General features: G+C 41.4%; 1 protein-coding gene across 1 annotated transcript in view; it reads right to left on the reverse strand.

Moving 5' to 3' along the window:
* Positions 1 to 534: 534 nt before the first annotated feature.
* The window catches only part of PRDM6 (PR/SET domain 6), a 288493-nt gene continuing 265397 nt past the window's right edge, over positions 535 to 23630 (reverse strand). The window contains 1 exon segment of the mRNA XM_033929007.1: positions 535 to 1410. Coding sequence (XP_033784898.1) covers positions 1296 to 1410 — 115 coding nt within the window. The 3' untranslated portion in view covers positions 535 to 1295.

Raw genomic sequence — 23630 nt, forward strand, 5'->3', positions numbered from 1 at the left:
TTACTATAAACTAGCAATATCAGGAGATTATAAACCACTGATAACATTGTACACAAACTTCCTTAAAGTTTGCGTAGTATTTCATATGGTTTCCCTGATTGCTTGTTGAGTTGATTTGTTTTTATGTAACCGCATAAAACAAATTAACCTTATTTAACCTTTTTTGGCCATGTTTCGCTTAGTAGGACTGCATCAGGGGTCGTGGACATTTTTAAAGCACAAGAACTGTACAAGAGAGAGGAATTAACCAACCACTCTATAAATATCTTTCTCACAAGGTCAGGGAACTGTTGCAGTGGCGGTGGCAGGTTTTATTTTATTCCTCTTATGGTGGAAGACTTTGGTCATACTGTTCTTGTCCTTTAAAAACATCCACCGACCCCTGACGCAGGCAAAACATGGCTATGTCAGGCATATTTTTAGTGATAAGCTCTGGAGCTCCTTTTTGGACTGCTTTGTGTCTGGGCGCTGTCTGCTGCTTCCATTTTGGTCGGTTCACTACTTGCCTCCAAGAGGATGTCTCCACCAATACTATTGCGCAAAACAAAATAGTTTTTATTTCATTTGTAATATTGCAACGCTTTTGAAAACTTTCCCGTTTTATAGCCACAAACATAAGCGATGAAACATATCACAGGAAAAGTGCACAAAACATGATCTGAACAGGGGGGGGGGGGGAAGGATTTTGAAGATGGAGGGTGGGTAATGGCATATCCTTCCGGCCTGAAGCTAATGGTGCCTTGGATGTGTTTCTTCAATGCTTGTCACCTCGCCATTCAGACACAACAATTTCTTCTGCAACCGTGTTGTGACAAAACAAAACAAAATGACCATAATAATAACCATCATCATCATCATCATAATAATAAAAGGAACTACATCAGGGTCCCTTTGAGTCATGCTACAAAAAGAAAAGGTGCAACATTTAAACAAGTCCATGTGCATTCGCAGTTATAACTTTTGGCAGGAGAACCCGGTAGATTCCTTGCTTTGGTATTAAATAACAATTAAAAAGGCTTTTAGAAATAAAGCTATACAGGGTGGGGGCTTGAAAGGTTAGCAGTCCCCAGGTCCATTGAAACAAGTCTCATCCCTAGTCATAAATAAATAATCTCCTTCATGGTCTCTCTTCCATGCCAGGATCAATATCTCTTAACATCTTACTCATTTTATTACTGCTTTTGGTTTTCTGGGGCTGATTGAAAGTTGCTCAGAGGAAATCTTTGGTTTTGCTTAAGTGTCCGTGACATTTAATCATGACTTTCCTTGCAGTTTAATTCCAACCAGTCAATCAGTTAATCCACTTCAATTGATTCTGTGCTCTCTGTTATTGGCTTGCACTCATTGGGCATCCTCTGGTGTCGGCTCAGCTGGGTGGCCTGTGTGAAGCTCCTCTCACACCTCTCGCACCTGGTGGAGGCAAGAGAGAAAATTGAGACTAGGAAGCTGCCCTGTGGGTTGATGGGCTTTGTCTCATCCTGCCTAATCAAAACAGACACTCAAAAGTGGCTTTAGATTTTACTGGCTCAAGAGCTTTAATTGGTGGATACTTCCAGAGGCCTTGATGCCTGTGAGGGGACAAGGCCTGACTGACTCAGAACAGAGGAATCTGTCAATAGGCAAGGGGGAAGGTGATTTCTCCAGAGAGGCCTGTCCCACCTCCCCTCCAGCTCTGATCACTGTCACTTCAAATAGACAAAGAACAAAAAGAGATTTTTAGAAGTAAGCCATCAAAGAAGCGGCTTGTCTTCAGTGTTCTGTTCAGTAATACCAATGAGAAATCGATGACAAATAGAATTTCACTTTCTGATATTTTAAAATTTGGCACTCAACTAGCTGAGGCAGAGATAAGCCATAGGGAGAAAGAGGGAGTGAGAGGCTCCCATAGTAAAACCAAGAAAAATCTGTTTCTGTCCTTGAAATGATTATGTACAGGTTTTTTTAAACAGCATGGTATTAGGATGAATCAAGTTTTCTACTGCTCCTCCCAGATGCTGTTTTTCATTTGGACTGTTATTTGGATGGAGCAAGGTTTGTTTCATATACACTTCTGTCACAGGTTATAATTACAATATGTTACCATTTTTTTTTTTTTTTTTGCAGCTGCACAGAGTTGATTTTCTGAATGGCATGAGGAATAAAGATATGCAAATGAGTGATAGGTCACACCCTTTTATTTCGTGAACTATATCTAAATAGACTAACATGCTTGGGAATAGATATACAGTTTCAAAGTTGCAATGAATTCAGATCTAAAAGAGCAGATATTCATCACACAGCTCGAAAATGTGATAGCCCTTGAGATTTGTAGGGAAAGAGAAATAAGTCTCATTCTCCTATTGCCATGCTTTAGCGTTGCAGAACTTTTAAAAGGCTCTTTGTAAAAATGTAGCTGAATATCATGTCTGTCCACCTTGGCACTATCCAGGTAGTGGCACGGTATCTGGGGATGGTTCTCCAGGTACTGGCACTGAATATTGGTATCTGGGTACATCTCAGCATTGAAAATTCAGGAATAGAAAAAAACCATAGCAGCTGACATTTAGAAAACACTGACCGGTATGGGTTAAACATTCCCTCAATAGTGATCACGTAAGATGGATAACCTAAAAGCCCAAACCTACATAGTCTACCTAAAAAATCAATGCTGACTAGTAAGGCATTAAGGGCTCCTTTTACGAAACCGCGGTAGCGGCTTTAACGCGCACAACTTTTAATCACGCGCTACCCCCGAGCTAGCCGAAAAACTATCGCCTGCTCAAGAGGAGGCGGTAGCGGCTAGCGCATCCGGCATTTTAGCGTGCGCCATTACGCGTGTTAAACCTTTACCGCGGCTTCGTAAAAGGAGCCCTAAGTGTGATTCTATTAAAGTTAGGTGCACTGTATAGACTCACACTTAGTGCCGTCTAAATGGGCATAGGCACCACTAGGTGTCCTAAATTTAGGAGCACCTTATTTATGCCAGGGTTTTCTTCACCTACATACCTGCACCTAAGTTAGGTACATAATTCACAATGAGCCGTCGAACTCGAAAGCGCACCCATGATTCACCCCTAACCATGCCCACTTTTAGGTAGGTGCTTTGGACTAGGCGCCTACCATTTACAGAATTGAGTTTTTCAAGTTAGGCGCCTAACGTTCAATTAAGTCCAATTAAAGCCAATTATGAAGCATTAAGTACCAATTATCTGCACTGATTAATCCTATTAATCAATTACGTTAGGCGCCTACACAGGATAAGTGCACTGACGCAGGTGTCTAAATTTAGATGGACTATAGAGAATTTGCCAGTACATCTGTATAGGCATCTAGGTCAGAAAAATGGCTGTCCAGGTTAAGATGTTCAAAATTTGCAATGAATTTTATAGAAAGCTTGCTGAACGCAGAGCCCTTTGTAAAATGCATACAGGACTACAAAAAAAAAAAAGTATTTGGTGCAACACGTTTCAGAAGAAGCCATTTTACAAAGAAATAGAAAAAAAAAAGAGTGGCTTCCCTTGTGTCTTTGTGCATGTAAGTAGGCCGATTTACATGTGCAAGCAGCAACTTTGCTACGCTACATGAACAAACGCATTGTGTACACATATAAGTGGTGGGTTCTGCAGAGCTGCATGTCCAGTGGGAACTAATTAAGAAGCTCAATAGGAAGTTCCAAACATGAAGCTATCTGACTGACTCAAAGCTGATGTTGAAATTGCTCCAGGTACATATGTTCTAAAATACAGAATAAATACAGCATATACTCCTAAGAACTCCAAACCACGTTCCTAACTCATTTCTACGAAATCTGTGCATGCTGCTGGTATATCCATATACGAGGGGCCGCTGAAAAGTTCTTAGCCCAATCAGGAAGAGAACTTGTGGAGTCATGAAGCTTACAAGTTATTCCACACTTTGCATTTCATTTTATATCACTGATTAATGATACGAAACGAAATGAAAGGTGTCATGAAAAGTGTGGAATAATTCTATTGCTCAACGGTTCCTCCTTTTCTACCTTTCAAAGTCCTTAGATCAATGTAGTCTTGTTAGAATGTTTATTTTCTTATTTTTTCCTCTATTTCTATTTCTTACTTTTATTACTCAACTAATTGTTATTTTTCCAGGTACTTTAGTTAGATTGTGAGTAGAGAATGACACGGTGACAAAATTCATCACCGTTCCCGTCCCTGCGGATAACCGGGGGAAACCATCTTCATGTCATTCTTTAAGGAGAGAAGGAAGAATCAGAGTATGAATGGCCACAACCACTGACCCACAAGCTTTGCTTTGAAGAATGCTGGTGTAGAAGGACTGAGGTTGAAATAGACACTAGAAAATGATATGGGATTATTTCCCGCGGTTATCCGCGGGGACGGGAACGGTGATGAATTTTGTCACCGTATCATTCTCTAATTGTGAGCCTTCGGGACAGTAAGGGAATTTCTAAGTACCTATTTACTTATAATTTTAATGCACCCTAATGTATATTTTTCTGTAAACCGCTTAGAACCTAACAGATTAGCGGTATATAAGAAATAAATTACATTACATTACATTACTTAAGTTTCATGGCTCCATATCATTCTCTTCTTGGTTGGGCTGAGAACTTTTCAGCAGCCCTTCATATTGTGATGTCAGAAAGAATGCTTCATTCCACCAATGCTTATGAGCCTCATCAGTGATGTCACAATGGCTTGGTTTCCCTATACTTGTGCCCATTTACTAGATGCATTTGCCTCATTGAAACAAAAAGTGTCAAGAAAAGTGTGGAATAACTTGTAAGTTTCATGGCTGCGCATCATTCTCTTCTTGGTTGGGCTGAGAACTTTTCAACGGCCCCTTGTAGACTCAATAAATGGTTCTCTTTATAGAATAATGTGAAGCGCTGGGATCCATGCCCAACTTTAGGCGTGAGGATTTACACCAACTGAAACCCAGTATAAACCTTCACATGTAAATTAGGTACAGATTCCCCAAATTCTTTTAACAATGCACACATCTTTAGTGAACACCCCTGACCTACCCTGACCGTCATGCCCTCTTTTCAGTTGTAAGCTTTAAGACTTACATACACATTTTAAGAGACTTAAGCCTAGCAAGATGTGTGCCTAAATATAAATTGTTGCCAATTATTGGTGTTATTTGGCTCATTAATCAACAAAAGGTATTTCACCTTTTTCAATATGGCCTTGGTTGTTTATGCAGTTGTTACTAGTCAATTGTCCAAATTAGATTGTAAGCTCTTCTGAACAGGGACCGTGTATTGAATGTTAAAATGTACAGTGCTGCGTACACTTTTCAGTGCTATAGAAATGATAAATAGTAGTGATAGTAGGAAATTGTGCACGCAAATTGGGTGTGGGCAACTGTGAAGGCCATAGGGCTGATTCTATAAACAGCTCGTAAATCAGCCAGCACCTAGAAAAATGGCACCAGCTGCATATCAATCACACTTAAGTGCCTTTTACAGAATTGCGGCTAGCGACGCCTAAATATAAACTAAGGTGCCTGAAATGTAGGCCAGAGTTTTACGGGCCTACATTTCAGGCACCTATGTTTTTGGAGAATCATGCTTGGCAGTGCCTACATCACGATCCAGTTTCAGAAATACCCACTTAGGTGTTAGGTGCTGCTGAGTGCCATGCAATAGGCAGCTATCCTTTATAGAATTGGATAGGCGCCTATCGCCCTATTAGATATTTTTCCCCAATTATTGAGGCTAATAAGAGTATTTTGCCAATTAAGTTAGATTCCTAACTGTAGGCACCCTTTATAAAATCAGACCCCATATGTATATGTCCCCCAATAATTTGCAGAATACTGTAAGTTGCAGACACTTCAGAATTCGGCAGCTCGTTCCCTCTATAAAGCAAAATTATATGATCATGTCACTTCTCTATTGATACAATTGCATTGGCTCCCTGTTCACTTCAGATGCCAATTTAAAATCCTGTGCTTAACATTTAAGGCACTTCACTTTTCCTAGCTGGTTTGCCTAGCATCTGTTACCATGCCATATACTCCTTCCCGTGCTTTGAAGTTAATCGATGCTTTTTTTTTGTAAATCATCTTTATTAGAGGTCAATTAATGCTAATAGATTTGTTCTCCCCTCTCCAAACTGGCTCATTACGAATCCACTCGACAATAAGCCTATTTTTTTATTTCCCCTTTTTATGGAATAATTTATGTCCTTTTATTCAAGCAGAACAATCTTTTTTAAAAAATTTAACTCTCTTTTAAAAACCCATTTTTTTAAAAAAAAATGGCTTTTAACTGTTCTCTTTAGGAAGACTGATTAGAATTAGATGACACAATTGGATATACAGTGTTCCCCCGCAAATTTGCAGTTCGTGAATTGCGGACCCGGTCATTCATGGTCTGCTCCGACCGCCTCTTCCTGTAGTAAAGTCGGGCTACACCAATCAGGAGCTGCATGTCAAAGCAGCTCCTGATTGGTGTATCCCAATTTTACTACAGGAGCAGACCACGAGTGATTTCTTTCACCCGCCGGTGCTCCAGCTGCCCTCTCCTGTCTCTCCTGCCTAAAAATTGCATTTGCGGTTTTTCAAAATTCACGGGGGGTCCTGGAACGGAACCCTCGCAAATTTCGGGGGAGTACTGTATATGTAATTGGTTACTTGCTTGGTTGTGGACTTTACTCTTATTTTTTGGCTTTCCTTTTCTTTGTATTTATGCATAAATTGTAAGCCGCTATGACCTTTTGCATTGGTGGGGTATTAAATGAATGATAAACAAACATATATTACCTGAACTTGGGCTTGAGCATTTAACCAGTTCTATGGCTGGCATAAGGGACTGTGCCTTGTATACACGCATACATTCCCTATTAAGCTAGCATTCAGCAAAGGAAAGCAAGTGCCTAACCTTGGGTGCCTATCTTTTTTAGGTTCCAATTACAAAATCTGGCCCTCAGTGTTTTGCTGACCACCACTGTCGTTCAAGTCTATTCAATGGCAGGGGAGGTCCAGGCTTCTGCACTGAATATTTGGTTTATGTGGAGTCAAATAAACCACAGCTGGTTAAGTTGATATTCAGATCTTGAACTGGTTATGGGTTAGCCCAGAATGATAGGAATGTAATTTCACTTAGGCCCTCTTTTACAAAGATGCGCTAAGCGTTTTAGTGCACACTAAATCAACGCATGCGCTAACTGCTAATGCGTCCATAGGATAACATGCATGTGTTAGTGTTTAGCGCACGCTAAAAAGCATAGCACACCTTTATAAAAGAGGGGGGTTAGGCACTAACTGCTCATTTTCAATGGCAATAACCAGTGGTGTAGTAAGGGTAGGAGGTGCCCAGGGCGGTGGCACCCCCACGCCCTCCTCTCTGTACCCCCCCTCCTTCCTGGCCCCATTCCACACTCACACTCTCCCTCCCCCCCCATACCTCTAAATGTTTGCCAGAGCAAGTGGCTTCTGCAGCAAGCTCCTTGCACCAGCGTTGGATTTCCTTCTGATGTCACTTCCTGGCCCTGTGACCTGGAAGTGATTCAGAGGGGAACCAGGCTGGCGCGAGCAACAGGCAGGAGAAGCTGTTCACACTAGCAAAGATGTACAGAGGTACGGGGAGCGAGGGAGGGATGGCGCGAGCCTGGCACGGTGCGGTGTAGGGCGGAGAGGTGCCAGCGCCCCACTGACATGACACATGAAGCGGTCCGCTCCCTGACCCCCTTACTATACCACTGGCAATAACCTGTTTAAGTGTTGCTGCAAATTAGCTGATAGCCCTGAACAATATTGACCAGATTGTTTTTAGAAATTCAGTATACTGTATGGAAACTGCATTTACTTTTTTTTTTCTATATTGCTGTACCAACCCGGTATGTTAATACAGAATAAGCTGTGCTGTTCTGCTTGTCTTTCTGGGAATATTTTGAACAGTCTGCTTCACTGTTAAAAACTACACTGTGATCTTGATGAATGTAGAATGTCAGCGTTAATGTATCCAAGCTATCAGCTCAATGAGAATAACTCAGAACTATTGAGCGGCTAATGATTTCTGGTGTATTCATTAGCGTCCCTGTGCAGATCACCCTCTCTCTGGAGCTTCTGAAGCGCTGATGACACATTAGTCTACTGCTGATTGTTTATTAGAAAACTGATTAGTTACTGGATTAGGGTGCCAAAATTTACTACCTTTCATTGCTTGACAAACTGGCAAATTATTATATTTTGGAGAGGGGGCTGGGTGTTTGTATCATGAAGGCAGCAGAATCAATTTCTAGCCCTTGGGCCGGCTGAAATTATATGATGTATAACCATTCATACAGATTTGAAAGTAAGTTATTTTAAGCTTTCTCTCACCTCTCAATTTCTCTGTCCTTACTCCTAGTTAGTTATTTTGAGAATGAGAAAATATAGAAAAACTCATTTCAATTTTGTCTTCTGTTAATAGAACATAAGGGAAGTAGTAGGGAAAAGCGACAAAACAGATGAAGGGGGTGAGGAGCTCCCTTATGAATTCTGGCTCTAAAGCTTGGAGAAGAGATGGCTGGAAGGAAATATGATATACAGGCTTATGATATCATGAGCATTTGTTTACTCTTTCAAATAGTATTGTAACTAGGGGGATGCTTCATGGAACTGACAGGTACCAGATTTAAAACAAATTGGGAAATGTCCTTTTTTCATTCAGTGCACAATCAAGCTAAGGCATTTGTTGCCGAGGCTGGGATCAAGGCATCTAGCATAGCTGTGCTTAACAAAGGTTTGGACAAATTCCTGGAGAAAAGTCCATAAAGCTAGTCGGTGAAAAGATTAAAAGTAGACTTTATTCACATGTCATGCTCCAGTGATTAAAAGCTGATACCTGGCATGTCCATGTTTCGCCTAAGGCTGCTTCAGGGGCTTAATAAAATACCAATTGGTCTTAAAATCCAGTTCAACCAATTGGTAGAATCTGCTTATTACATAGTCTCCATCCATGATCTAGGCTTTGGGATCTGTGGTATACTCTCTGGTCACTAAGGCTGGGCTCACTGAATCTCTGCTCTGATTCAGCATGGCACTGTGTATAATGGGTGTCATCAATCTGTACTGTATGTATGCACATATGACTCCCATATCTGGAAAGATCTTATCCATCCCCTCATCACTTTGTGTTTAGACTACTGCAACTCATTACTCTCAGGCCTTCCATTTAGCCATCTTGTTCCCCTCCAATCCATCCAGAATTCGGCTGCAGGACTCATATTCCGGGAGAGCTGCTTTACTCACATTACTCCTCTCCTAAAGTCACTTCATTGGCTTCCCATCCATTTCTGAATACAATTCAAACTCCTCTTACTGGCGTACAAATGCACTCACTCAGCTGCCCCTCACTATCTCTTTTCACTTATCTCCCCTATGCCCCCTCCCTCCACCGTGAGCTCTGCTCAGCTGGTAAGTCCCGCCTGTCTGGGCCCTTCTCTTCCTTCGCCAACTCCAGACTCTGTCCCTTCTGCCTTGCTGCACTGTATGCTTGGAACAAGCTGCCCGAATCCCTACCGTCTCTGGCAGTGTTCAAGGCCCAAAATTTCAGGGATACACTGAGAAACAGAGAACAAAGGGCTGAAAAAATATTTATAAGGCACACTGGTCTACAGTTGCCAACATATTTCCAGAAATGGATTTCAAATGTGAGTACGTGCCAAATGTTACAGAGAAACCAAAAAAGCAATGTGGAGAGACGATGATCCTGAAATGGACTTTAATTGAAGTTCCAAATAAACAATCCACATAAAAGGTATAAGTCCACATAAGGATCAAAAGGACCCAATAGGCTGATGGCGCAGGACCCAACACTGTCCGCGTTTCGACAAGGTGTCTTCCTCAGGGGTCCTATGGATAATAAATTGTAATGGAGTGATAAGTAAACAATGCAAAAAATACTGTGATGGTGAATGTGAAGATGTGTGACATGCACAGATCTAATGTGAAAAAAACTAGTGAATTAAAAGAGAGTAGGTTTAATCAAAACAGAATAAAGATTGAAAAATGTCAGATAATATAAAGCAAGTGACCATATTGTGAAGTGTGTGAGCATCGGAAGCAGCGCAGAACATTCAGCATGCCAGCCTGCGCTAAAAACCGCTTTTATGGTTTTGTAAATGGGGGGGGGGGGTTATGTATTTCATTTGTGATATATTAAGGAGTTTTCCTTCCCCCTTGCAAATATTATACCCCTGGGCAGCAAGAGGTGCTAATCAAATGTGGAACTACAGGTCCCAGCATGCACTGGGCTATGCAGCTCAGTGTTGAGTCACAGGGATAGGACTCAAAGAAGAGAGGTATTTCTTCCCAGGCTGGGCTTATTCAAGAGAGGTTCTCGAGGGAGAAAGATGAATTCTCAAGTTTTCCCTACATATAGGTGGAGGCAGGCCTTGGGAAAACAGACTGATGCCTATAGCAGCTGGCTGAGGTAAGTTACGGCTATATTCTTTGATTGGTGTGAGGCAAACAATAAAACAAAAGTGTTTTTGTGTCTGTGAAAGGTGCTTTGTGTGCTAATTACTCCTAGCAAGCCAGGCTAGCCTGCCAATCCAGGCTAATCTCCCAACATTGCTTTTTACCTTGGTCTGCTGCTTTCTGATTACCCTTTATCTGTGTGGACTGGTTTTCTCTGTCTTGTCTCACAACTTACATTTATATGCACAGATTAGATCTGGTGATATCATGAACCTGCTAACAGATTGGATGCTCAGTCCCATCCCATCACCTGTTTGTGTACATTTAACAGAATATGGGACTGGCTGTTGAAAGCTGAAAACAAAAAAATGTAATTGTCTAATTAAGTTATACTGCAATGCTCCATCTCTAGGAGATATAAATAGCAGGAAACATGGGCCTAGATTCACTAAACTCACAGATCCGATCCGATCTGTGGGTGATCCGTGGCTGGGCGACCGATTCCCTATGGGTCCTTATGCAAACTGATGAGATCAGAGGCACGCCCCACACCGACCCCACGGATAGCTGTAGAGTGATCCAGACACATACGCCGAAGAGCCCGGGGCAGGGAATAGGAGCGCAAGAGGTGCTAGAGGCATGCAACAGGCCAGGGCAGGATCTGAGTGCCGAGTGACAGGCCTGACTGGCTGGCTGAGCCCTGCTCTGCTCCTCAGACTCGATGGAGTCGGTCAGAGCGCCTTGCACCGCAGACATTTTTATTAATGCCGCACAGATCTGAAAGTGCCCCGGGCAAGGCACAGAAATCATTTCTCACAAGTCCCAGCTCTTTCCTTAACACACAGCAGAAGACGCCATAGTGCAGTCCTGCTTTATACCTGCGGGTTAAAAACACGGGCTCGCAGAGAGGCAGGGCGGCAGAAAGCAGGGCGCTTTTTGCACAAGGGAGATGTTTGATGGTTTCAGGGCTGGGATTCCAGTGCGGCAGAGAGCAGGACAGTCGACAAGGGCGTGAGCGACTGGTCCTCAGCAGTCCCTTCTTTTTGGATTGGTAAGCCCAGTCGGTGCTCCTTCTTCAGTTTAGTGAATTGCTGCCGTCCTACTTTGCATACCATTTCCCCTCATTTGCATGCGCGGATCGGTTCAGAGGTTGATCGGTCAGGAGGTTAGTGAATCAGGTCGGGGTCAGAGAAGGCTCGCAAACTGGTCACAGAAGGCTCGCAAAGCTTAGTGAATCTAGGCCACAGTCCCAGAGTCATCCATATCTCTACCCTTTTTAAATAAGTTGCCAACACATAGAAAAGCAAACACAGCCCTAAACAAATGACATTATTTTATACATGTTAATGAGACTAGTCTATATTTCTGGGTCTCAATTTTTCCTTTTAAAGGCAAAGGTGATTAAAAGATATCTGTCAGAAATTTTGAAAGTACCAGAAACCTCGTATCCACCTCTCTCAAAAATATATTACCTTTTAAAGAGAATTAAACCTCAAAATCCAAACTTAGATCAGCAGAATTTATCTGCTGATAGTTTGGATTTGACTCAGATTCTAGAGAGATCGGATACTGAGATTCAGGTCCCAGCCACATTAATAGTACAGTTTGCAATTGATTCGGACAGGGACTGGATGCTTAGGATGTTTTTTAAGTATAAAGATGTTCCGTTTATGACAAATATAATTAGGATGTACCCTGATGTATCTCGTCCAACCCAGAGAAGAAGAAAACAATTTTTGGTATTAAGACCTCAGGCTGTACAACTAGGGGCAACCTTTGTTCTAAGATACCCCTGTAAGTGTGTTATGATATTTGGAGGAAATAGATATGTATTTTATGAACCACAACAGTTATCTAAGTTTATCTCGGATAGAGAGTCACCATGAGCTTCTTTGTTTTCAAGTTAGCTCAATGCAGATTGTTCAAGAGCAGTCAGATCGCCTCTTTATTATTGTCTTTTATTAATTTCCTAATTGTTTCATCTCAGTTTTTTCCTTAACTTCGTCTCCAAAATATATTGTGGACTAACAATGCTTTGTATAGTTTGATTTTCTTTAAGAATTTTGGAATGTGATCTATTTCAAACTACAGTGTATGTTTGCTTATTGACTTGTAATTATTGTCAATTATTAAAAATCAATAAATATTAAATTAAAAAAAAAAAGGCAAAGGTGATTAAGAGGGGAATTCATGAAAAGGCGCTAAGCGCACGCTAATGTATTACCACTTGCAATCATGTTAGCATGCGCTAACTGCTGATGGCAACCATAGGAATATAATGGGCACCTTTAGCAGTTAGTGCATGCTAACACACCGAGCTCCCTTTCATGAATTTCCCCCTAAGTTAAAGAACAGAGAAACTTTGATGTCTTTTCAGGAATAATGTTAAGAAGGGGGCAAGAAATGAGAGTTTAATAGCTCAGACCACATGGTATCAGTACTCTTTTAAAGCAGCTGCAGTACTTCTAATTTAATCCAATCAGGACTTCTTAATTGCACTTTTCCAGTACTGGTCCAAGCAGGGCAGGATGAACCAATAGGCCAAGTAGCACGTGCCTAGGGCCCAAAATGGACAGGGGGGCCCGATGAAGGAGAGCATCAACATTGTTTTTTCCAAACGGCGATGGGCCCCTCCAGCATCGATTGGCAACACGGCCCCCCCATCCGATTGGCAATTCGGGCCCCACCCCGATCAGCAATGTGGCCCCCCCATCAACGGAAAGTAAGACAAGCAAGCAACGCGGGTAAGAAAGGCAACGGGAACTGTAATTGTGCAAGCGGTGCTGCTTGCCCAAAGCTTCCCTCTGACGCAGCTTTCTGTTTCTGCCTGGGCACATGTTGGGGTGGGGCGGGGCAGGGGGGCCCAGTGTACTTGGGTGCCTAGGGGCCCTCGACAAATTAATCCTGCCCTGGCTCCAAGGCGATTCACATGTAAGAGGCCCACGTAGCAGCATGGGGAAATTTTACAGCATAGGGATACAAAGGGGAAACTGTATCGGAGGGAAAGCTACAATACTTTGCAAAAGAAGGTTACATTGTTGCAGGAATGAACAAAAGAATTCCCGCTTCTAGGTCAGACCAGTGGTCCATCATGCCCAGCAGTCCGCTCACGCGGTGGCCCTCTGGTCAAAGACCAGCGCCCTAACTGAGACTAGCCATACCAGCGCACGTTCTTGTTCAGCATAAACTTGTCTAACTTTGTCTTGAATCTCTGGAAGATGTTTTCCCCTATGACAGACTCCGGAAGAGCGTTCCAGTTTTCTACCACTCTCTGGGTGAAGAAGAACTTCCTTACGTTTGTACGGAATCTATCCCTTTCAACTTTAGACAGTGCCCTCTCATTCTCTCTACCTTGGCGATGGTGAACAACCTGTCCTTATCTACTAAGCAAGCAAATTTTGGGGGAAGATAAAATGCAATACAGCTTCTTATAGCTCACATTTTTTTTGCTTCTCATTGTGAAACTAAATATTTCCCACTCTTTCAAGCCATAATAGCTAGGTATAAGAATATCAACTTCCTACTTCTTTTCTGCAATCTTTCCTGCTTGCTGAATATTCCTTGGCTTGTCTTCCTCATTGTTGTGCAGTTCTACTATGTTGGATGTGGAGAAATCTGGATTCTTAGTATGATACAGTAATGTATGAGATTTGAAGCCACTTATCACTTTATAGGGCTTAGAAAAAGAAGATTTAAAATCTAGAATGGTCACCACATTGACTTCCAATAACCCAATATGTTCACATGAGCTCCAAGTCTACCCCCTCCTCCATAAAAACACACACATTCACACTTTATTTTGCTAAATGTAATACTTAAATATCTCAACCACCCTAATTATCCAGTTTTAGTCACTGAAAGTAATCTAACATACTTAAATATGGAAAACCCATCTGGTTCTTCTGTTTTCATAATGGGTGAACCAGGTGGCTCCTCTCCTTCTCTCATTCAGCAGTAGCAGAAGGGATGCATCGTCTCCTTTTAAGCCCCCTTCTCCTTTATGGTGGGATGGGGAGGAGAGTAGAGATCACTTTGGTTGTTCTCTGTTTCAATGGATAAGACAACCCCCCTGCACATTTGCTGCTTCTCTCTGTTTCAATAATCAGGTAGGGAAAGGAGGTCTACAATGCTGGCAATAAGAACATAAGAATTGCCTCTGCTGGGTCAGACCAGTGGTCCATCGTGCCCAGCAGTCTGCTCACGCAGTGGCCCTTAGGTCAAAGACCAGTGCCCTAATTGAGTCTAGCCTTACCTGCGTATGTTCTGGTTCAGCGGGAACTTGTTTAACCTTGTCTTGAATCCCTAGAGGGTGCTTTCCCCTATAACAGCCTCTGGAAGAGCGTTCCAGAGTTCTACCACACTCTGGGTGAAGAAGAACTTCCTTACATTTGTACGGAATCTATCCCCTTTTATAAGAATCTATCCCCCCTTTTAGGGCAATGCTGTCTTATTTCTCTCTTCCCCATCGCCATGATGCGTCCACACTCCCTTCAAGATCACCCTTCCCCAAGTTGGAAACCAGTAATCTAGAGAACATTGTGACTGAAGCAGAAATTCCCACAATAGAAGTCATTATTAACCCTCCGGATTCTATAAATAGCGCTTTGAGCGGTGTGCACAAATTTGGGCACGCTTGCCCAATTTGCATGCGTGACTTCATTGAATAATGAGCCCATTCACACTGATAATTGGCTTCTAAAAAGCAATTATTAGCCTTAATTGGTTTTCACTTAAATTTATGCACATAACCCCCTCTTTTACAAAGGTGCGCTAAGCTTTTTAGCGTACGCTAAACACATGCTATATGCTAACGCGTGCATGTTATCCTATGGACGCATTAGCGGTTAGCGTACATATTGATTTAGCGCGCACTAAATCTGTGCTAAAACGCTTAGCGCGCCTTTGTATATAAACTATATACATATATATATATGCTTTTACACCTAAGCAGCAACGAGACCAGCCACAACCACCGAGAGCACACAGACCCGATCCTACCAAGAGTGTGAACTCTTCCCCCCATGCAATCCGCTAAGAAGATCGACTGTCGGCTCCGGGCGGCTTTCCCGCAGAGGAGAGAATCGTGCATTCACCGTGGGCCTCATCTGGGGCAGCCTCCTTGGAGCGGCTGGGGCACGGGCAGTGTGTCTGGGAGGGAATGCATGGATGGGAGAACATCGCAGGGGAGGAGACATAGGCATCCTGGGACTGTCTGCCAAGTCTCTTCCCTGAAGAAGCCCTTTCTGGAAACGTCAATCGCTCCTCCTAAACTTACTTGCTCCACTTCATCACTGACGCTGAAACCGTGGATTGAAGACAAAGTTTTATTTTATTTTTCTTTCCAGCTTATGATTTATCTTTAATCTTATCTATTGTTTTGCCTTTTGTCTTTGTTTTGTTCTATTTCTATCATTTAAATTTCTCCAGAACGGCTCCCCCTTCTGCTTCTATTCCTTTCTCTCCTCTCTTCTACCTTCCAAAGTATTTAGATCAATGCTGTCTTGTTAAAATGTTTATTTTATTTTTATTTTTCCTCTAACTCTACTTTTCACTTCTCTATTACCCTCCAGGTACTTTAGTTAGATTGTGAGCCTTCGGGACAGTAAGGGAATTTTTCAAGTACCTTTCTTATTTCTAATCTTAATGTATATTTTCTGTAAACCGCTTAGAACCTAACGGATGTAGCGGTATATAAGAAATAAATTACATTACAATTACATTACATATATATATATATATATATATATATATATATATATATATATATATATAAAGATATAAACTATCCTTCCCCTCTCTACACGGTATTCTCTATGCAGGTAAACTGGGAATATCTCTTCTCTTCAAAATCACAGGTCTCTGGAACGACCTTACTATCCCGTTGCGGAACCTGGGCTCTCTCCAACTATTCCGCAAGCAACTGAAAACTTGGCTCTTCTCTAACATGTAATTCTATTTTCCCCCTTACTCTTCCATTCTATATATAAGCTCATGTAAACCTTTTCCTTTCTCTTCTTATATTTTAAGTTCTTGTAAATCGTGCCGAGCTCCACTTCCGTGGAGAGGATGCGGTATATAAACTTAAGGTTTAGTTTAGTTTAGTTTGTAAAAGAGGGCCTAAGAGGCTGAGGTTTTGTATCACATTTTCACTGGTGCAAATGGTCATGCCTAAAGTTAGGCACGGCTCCTAGATGTAAGTACTATTCTAAAAATTGCACCTAAGTTTAGGTGCCTTTTATAGAATAACATAACCGTATACTGCAAAACTTCACAGTTCTGTGCTGTTTAACAGACAAAGAGGACTGAACAGTCCCAGTGAATTACCAATCTACGAATAGCTAATCAGTTGTCACAGATACCTACACACTTGCAATTTCCATTCTAGTCACACCAAAAAATCAGTATCTACTCAAATTCATAATCTACATCTAACTCCAGACTACCTCTACTTCAGGAAGCAGGTGAAAGCCTGGCTCTTCACCCAAGCCTTTAATACATAGGGTGACTGACCATACACCAGGGCTAGCTTGCTACACACTCTAACTAAATCAGTTCCTTATACAGTAAAACCTTGGATTGCAAGTAACTTGGTTTGCAAGCGTTTTGCAAGACAACAAAACATTTTATTAAATTTTAACTTGATATACAAGCAATGTCTTCCAATACAAGTACATACGGTATACACGCGTCACATCATCACAACTGAGCCGATGGTTCTTCTCTCTCTGATGCTGCAGGAGTGCGGTGACTGGTCTAAACGAGCGAGATCTTGCAATTCAAGTATGTATAGTATTTTGTTTTTGGGTTGTGAAACAAATTGTTTGAGTTTCCATTATTGGATTACAAGCATGTTTCTGGAAAAAAAATTATGCTTGCAAACCAAGGTTTTACTGTACTGTATAATTAACTTGCCTTGAGTTTAGCCTCCCATCTATTTATCCCAACGGACTCTGTACCACCCATTTTGTCCTCATCTAATAATTGCACTTGACCCCTCAGCTATAGCATAAGCTGTATTGTAGAAAAAGCATTATCATCATGTTATCTGAATGTTCTGATGTATAATTATTAGTTGTTTCATAAGTATTAGACTGATGTATTATTTCCACTAAGAATGGGGAATGTTAGTCTCTGCAATACGCCCCCCCTTTTTTTTCAAAACTGTATGGGGGGTTTTAGCGCCAGCTGCGGCGGTAACAGCTCCAACACGCACAGAATTCCTATGAGCCTTGGAGCTGTTATTGCTGTGGCTGGTTCTAAAAACTGCACTATGGTTTTGTAAAAAAAAAAAAAAGGGGGGGGAGGGGGACAACAACGAGCAATCCAAAAAGAGCAGAACAGTCCAGACTCCTGAGGCAGGCTTTTTAGCCAAAACATGGCCCATGTCGAGTCACGTCTTTGTGATTCAAGTCATGTTTTTTTCATGTATGATTGTCATTAAATTCCCATTGGCTTGAAGACCTGGACTGTTCTGCTTTTTTTTTTTTTTTGGGGGGGGGGGATTGCTCACTGTATTATTTCCCTCTTATTTGAATTTCAGTGGTAGTATAAGTAAATTTGTGAAACTGGTTTCATGGTAGTCCACTGTCAAGTTTTAATTTGCTGATTTTGAGTTTACCTCACTCAGGGGTTCTTTTATTAAGGTGCGCTAACTGATTTAGTGCACACTAGAGATTAGCACGCACTACATGCTAAGATGCCCATAGGAATATAATAGATGTCTTAGCACATAGCACACACTAAGCTTTAGAAAGCACGAAATCAGTTAGTGCACCTTAATAAAAAGGACCCCTGCAACTTTTTTTTTTTATGTTCGCTTTTTTCACTACTGTTATACTGTTCACAAAATTGTAAGTTTTATGTTGAACTGTACTTGCTGTACACCACTGAATCTCATCATAATAAATCCCAATAAATAAATATGAAGCAGTAAGATTTGAATCTGTTTTCCCTGCTTCTCAAGCCCACTGCTCTAACCATTAGACTATTCCTCCATTTCAATGAAGAAAGTGAAGCTGAAAAAATATTGGATATGGCAGCCAGATAATGACACAAAATATTCTCAAAATCAACCATGAAGTACTTACAGGAAAAAAAAAAAAAAAGGAAAAAAAAAGATGAAGGTTTTGGAATGGCCTTCACAGTCCCCAGACTGGAAAATTACTGTAAATCTATGGGGAGATCTCAAAAAATGCAGTGCAAGCAAGGATGCCTAAAATACTGCATTTCTGAGCCACAAGAGTTCTGCAAAGGAGAATTGGAAAACATTCCAAAAGCAAGAATAGAAAGACTCTTACCTTACAGGAAACATTTGGAGGCTTTTATTACTGCCAAAGGAAGTGATACAAAGAAATAACTGAAAGTGGGTCCAAACCTTTGCACCTGCCATATTCACTGACTAAAAATTTACAGAAAAGATATCATGTTTAACTTTACTATATAGAGATTGTATCACTTAGGGCTCCTTTTACAAAAGCGCTCTAGCCGCTACCGCCTCCTCTTGAGCAAGCGGTAGTTTTTGGGGTAGAGAGTGCTATGGCATACGCTAATCCAGTGCGTACGCTAAAAATGCTAGCGTACCTTTGTAAAAGGAGCCCTTAAAGATTCACTGAAACATACAGACGACCAACTGTGCTTAAAACTTTGCACAAAACTATAGGCATACCTTCTACCATCTCCACTGCATATTTTGAACCTGTAGATATACATGTGTCGTACCTGAGATACTTAGGTAGGGTAATGCTCAATTCTTCAAATATTTTACAAAAGGCTCAAGTATTTTACAATAGGCCAATCTAGCAATGTGGTATATTTTATCTAAAGCAAATTATGCTCTAACAAACAATACATGGGGAAAACAAGATAGTCCTTCAAACCAGAATGAACAACACTGATATACTGTATCTGACTATAACACCAGGAAATATATGAGATATAACTTGCCAGGCTAATATGGGGTAGCAATGATTAAAGTGGTCATATTGGATTATTTGATTAGGGGGGGGGGAGTGGAATTTATCAGCACCATCCAGAGCATCTGAGAGAGGCACCACATCTCATATCCCTTCCCCCCACCAAACTGCGCCCATGCAATTTTTTTAAACCAGACCTATTTTATCTGTGTTAATCCTTAAAGGCAATAAATGCAGAGGAAAGAAGAACATGGGACTTTTACTCTTTTGATCCATTAGATTAGAAAAAGAATGAACAAAACTAAGATATTAGATTCTGATGTATTGCAGAAATCTTTAACATTTCTGCTGCCCGCCCTAAGCTGTTACCTTAACAACCTTTTCACCATAAGTCAGACATCTTCAGGAACTTTGCTCGTTCCAAATGACTGATGCTACTGTAATGTCCATTGGACTTCTTCTGTTTGTCTCTAGGAGGTGGGGGTGGGGGTAGGTTACTAGTCCTCACACCGCCTTCTCATTGCAGCTTTGCACTCGCTCTTGGAAAGCTCTTGTGATGCTTTGCTTTTTTGTTATCCTTTAAAAGGGCATCATATCCTGCAAAGATTTACCCTTTGTCCAAAGACTTAATTGTATTGTTTTATATGTTTAATCAGAATAAAAGAGGAAAACTTTATTTATGGACACAAACACCTCAAGCCTAATATTCAGTGGCAGTGAACAGTGTCTAAAGATAAGCATCATTGCCTAATTTTATTCGTATATTCAATGGCATCATCCAGTTGACAAGTACCACCGGATATGCATATGACAGCAAATGTGCAGTGAGTGCATGTTTAACTATGGCCTGCTCTTCAGCAAGAATCATTTTAAATGCAAATATTAAATGCAAATTTTAAATGCAAATGGCCAAATATGTCTGCAAATGTAGAAGCGCTGGCGCCACCTTCACCCCATGCCAATGTCAATCACTTCTTCTGCATTCTATAAAAGGTCTCCCACATTTGGGCATGATCCTGAGTTGCATGTGCAGCTACATTAGCTAATGAGTCATTAACACTCAGGGCGCCTTTTACAAAGGAGCGCTAGCATTTTTAGCACCCCCACCGGATTAGCGCGTGCAATAGCGCGCACTGGCCGAAAAATTACCGCCTGCTTAAAAGGAGGCGGTAGCGGCTAGCGTGTGCAGCATTTTAGCATGTGCTAAGCGTGCGCTAAAACCGTTAGCGCGCCTTTGTGAAAGGAGCCCTCAGGAACTGGCTGCTAACAATCAATTATTGGCGCTAATTTGGAGTTGCACATGCAACTGCCCCTGAAACGTTCTGTAAGGAATCACGCCTAAATTATTCGGATGTTTTTCGCTTTTGAAAATGAGCCCCATAGTAACATATAAGACATTTTTAAATATATAAATAGTTGTAAGCCACTTAGATTTGTAGATTTGCAGTAAATAAGAAATTTTTAAATAAATAAATAAATATGGAACTTTTTGTAGTCTCTGTGCTTTGAAAATGAGCCTCTTTAGCTGTATCACCTTTTTGCGTCCTTTAGATATACCTGTATAGTGGTTGAGCAGTTATGTGTTGCCAATGAACCTAACATCACCAATTCTCAAAAGTACTGCCGGCTTTTGCCAAACTTGCCCTGGTAATCTCAGTTTGTTGAGTTTTCCTGATATCAACAATGAATATACAAAAGAAAATGTTTTATGCTGGGTCTTCAATTTATGTACATTTATTTCATGTATATTCACTGTGGATATGCTGAAAACCTGACTGGGAGGTCAACAAGAGAGATTTCAGATTTCCACCAAAAAAGCTGTTCAGAAGACATGGGTTTGGGTCTTTAAGAGGCCTTTTTACTAAAGGGTGTTAAGCCCTAATGCACAGTTGGCATGCCAAAAAAGGCTTACTATAAAATGCATTAAAGCATTTTGCACTAATTTGTCTGTTAGTGTGTGCTATTTGCACACTATTTTTTTGTAATTTTTTGGGGAGGGAGTGTGCCATGGGTAGTAGCATTATCAAGCCAGCATGTTTTTATTAGTGTAAACTAACTAGATATTGTGGACATAATTAACATGGGAGCACCTAACATGGAGGCAGTAGGGCCCAGATTCTATAAACGGCGCCAGAAGTCAGGTGCCTAGATTGGCATGCCTAGCTGATCTAGGCACCTAACTCATTTTTTTAAATTGGCTTAATCAGTGCTGGTAATTGAAAGCACCTTTACAAACCATTTTTTACATAAGAACATAAGCAATGCCTCTCCTGGGTCAGATCTGAGGTCCATCGTGTCCAGCAGTCCGCTCACGCGGTGGCCCAACAGGTCCAGGACCTGTGCAGTAATTCTCTATTTATACCCTTCTATCCCCTTTTCCAGTAGGAAATTGTCCAATCCTTTCTTAAACCCCAGTACCGTGCTCTGCCCTATTATGGCCTCTGGAAGCGCATTCTAGGTGTCCACCAAACATTGGGTAAAGAAGAACTTCCTAACATTTGTTTTGAAGCTGTCCCCTTTCAACTTTTCCAGATGCCCTCTTGTTCTTTTATTTTTTGAAAGTTTGAAGAATCTGTCCCTCTCTACTCTCTCTATGCCCCTCATGATCTTATAAGTCTCTATCATATCCCCTCTAAGTCTTCTCTTCTCCAGGGAAAAGAGACCCAGTTTCTCCAATCTCTCAGCGTATGAAAGGTTTTCCATCCCTTTTATCAGACGCGTCGCTCTTCTCTGAACCCTCTCGAGTAACGCCATGTCCTTCTTAAGGTACGGCGACCAATATTGAATGCAGTATTCCAGATGCGGGCACATCATCGCCCGATTCAATGGCAGGATAACTTCTTTCGTTCTGGTAGTAATACCCTTCTTGATTATACTTAGCATTCTATTCGCTCTCTTAGCGACCGTTGCGCACTTTGCCGTCGGCTTCATTGTCATGTCCACCATTACCCCCAAGTCCCTTTCTTGGGTACTCTCATTCAATAACATCTCTCCCATCATATAGGTGTACCTCGGGTTTCTGCTTCCCACATGCAATACTTTACATTTTTCGACATTGAACTTCATCTGCCATCTCGTCGTCCATTCCCTTAGTTTGTTCAAGTCCCTTTGTAATTCTTCGCAGTCCTCTTTAGTCCAAGCTCCACTAAATAGTTTGGTGTCGTCAGCAAATTTTATCTCACACTTCGTCCCTGTTTCTAGATCATTTATAAATATATTAAATAGAAGCGGCCAGAGCACCGAGCCCTGTGGAACACCACTTGTGACCCTTCTCCAATCCAAGTAGTGGCCCTTCACCCCTACCCTCCGCCAACCAGTTTCTGATCCATCTATGTACGTCTCCGTCCACCCCATGGTTCTTCAGTTTCCAGAGTAGACGCTTGTGAGGCACCTTGTCAAAGGCTTTTTGGAAATCAAGGTATATGATGTCTATGGGGACTCCTTTGTCCATCCGTTTGTTAATTCCTTCGAAGAAGTGCAATAAGTTAGTTAGGCACGATCTCCCCCTGAAGAAACCATGTTTGCTTGTTTTCAGAAGTTTGTTTCTTTCCAAATGTTCATCGATGTTTTCTTTTATCAGTGCTTCCGCCGTTTTCCCCGGAACCGAGGTCAGACTCACCTGTCTGTAGTTTCCTGGGTCACCTCTTGATCCCTTTTTAAAGATGGGCATGACGTTGGCTTCCTTTTGGTCAAAGGCTGTACTCAGAAAAGTTTCATTAACCGACTCTTATCATACCAAGCTGTTTCCAAGGAACTGGGCCAAATAGTTAGACTATCAACCTCATATACAGTATGCATTTTAGAAAGCTATTAAAAACCCATTTGTTCTCAAAATTCTTGTAATCCCTCAAAAGTGGCATATCAATATGAAACTATTGTTAACTTGTCAATGCCAATGTTCTAGGTATTGTAGCTCACTGACAATGGTCAGCCCATCTCTTTTGTAAGCCACATAGAACTGAAAGGGTTTTGCGTTATATAAATAAAAATTTATGTTATATTATGTAAAGCAATAAAAAAAACATTTGAAAAATTAAATTTGTCGGTAGGTGCCTAACTTGGTAGGTGCCTACCTCTTCCAGGTAGGCATCTACACCAAAATGTCTACTGGCAAGTAGGCATGGTTAGGAGCGGATTTGGGGCAGAGTTTGGGTATGGATTGACTTAGGCGCTGGTAGGCATCTACCTTAGGTTCACTTATTTAGACCAAGAAAACCCTGGTCCAAATGGCAGTGCACCTAAGGATTCAACCCCTACAGGTGCCTAAGAATGTTTAGACACCATAATAAAAATCCAAACTGGCAAAATAGATTTATAACTCTACGG

This window comes from Geotrypetes seraphini, chromosome 1, assembly GCF_902459505.1.
Source record: "Geotrypetes seraphini chromosome 1, aGeoSer1.1, whole genome shotgun sequence".
In the NCBI taxonomy this organism is placed as follows: Eukaryota; Metazoa; Chordata; class Amphibia; order Gymnophiona; family Dermophiidae; genus Geotrypetes; species Geotrypetes seraphini.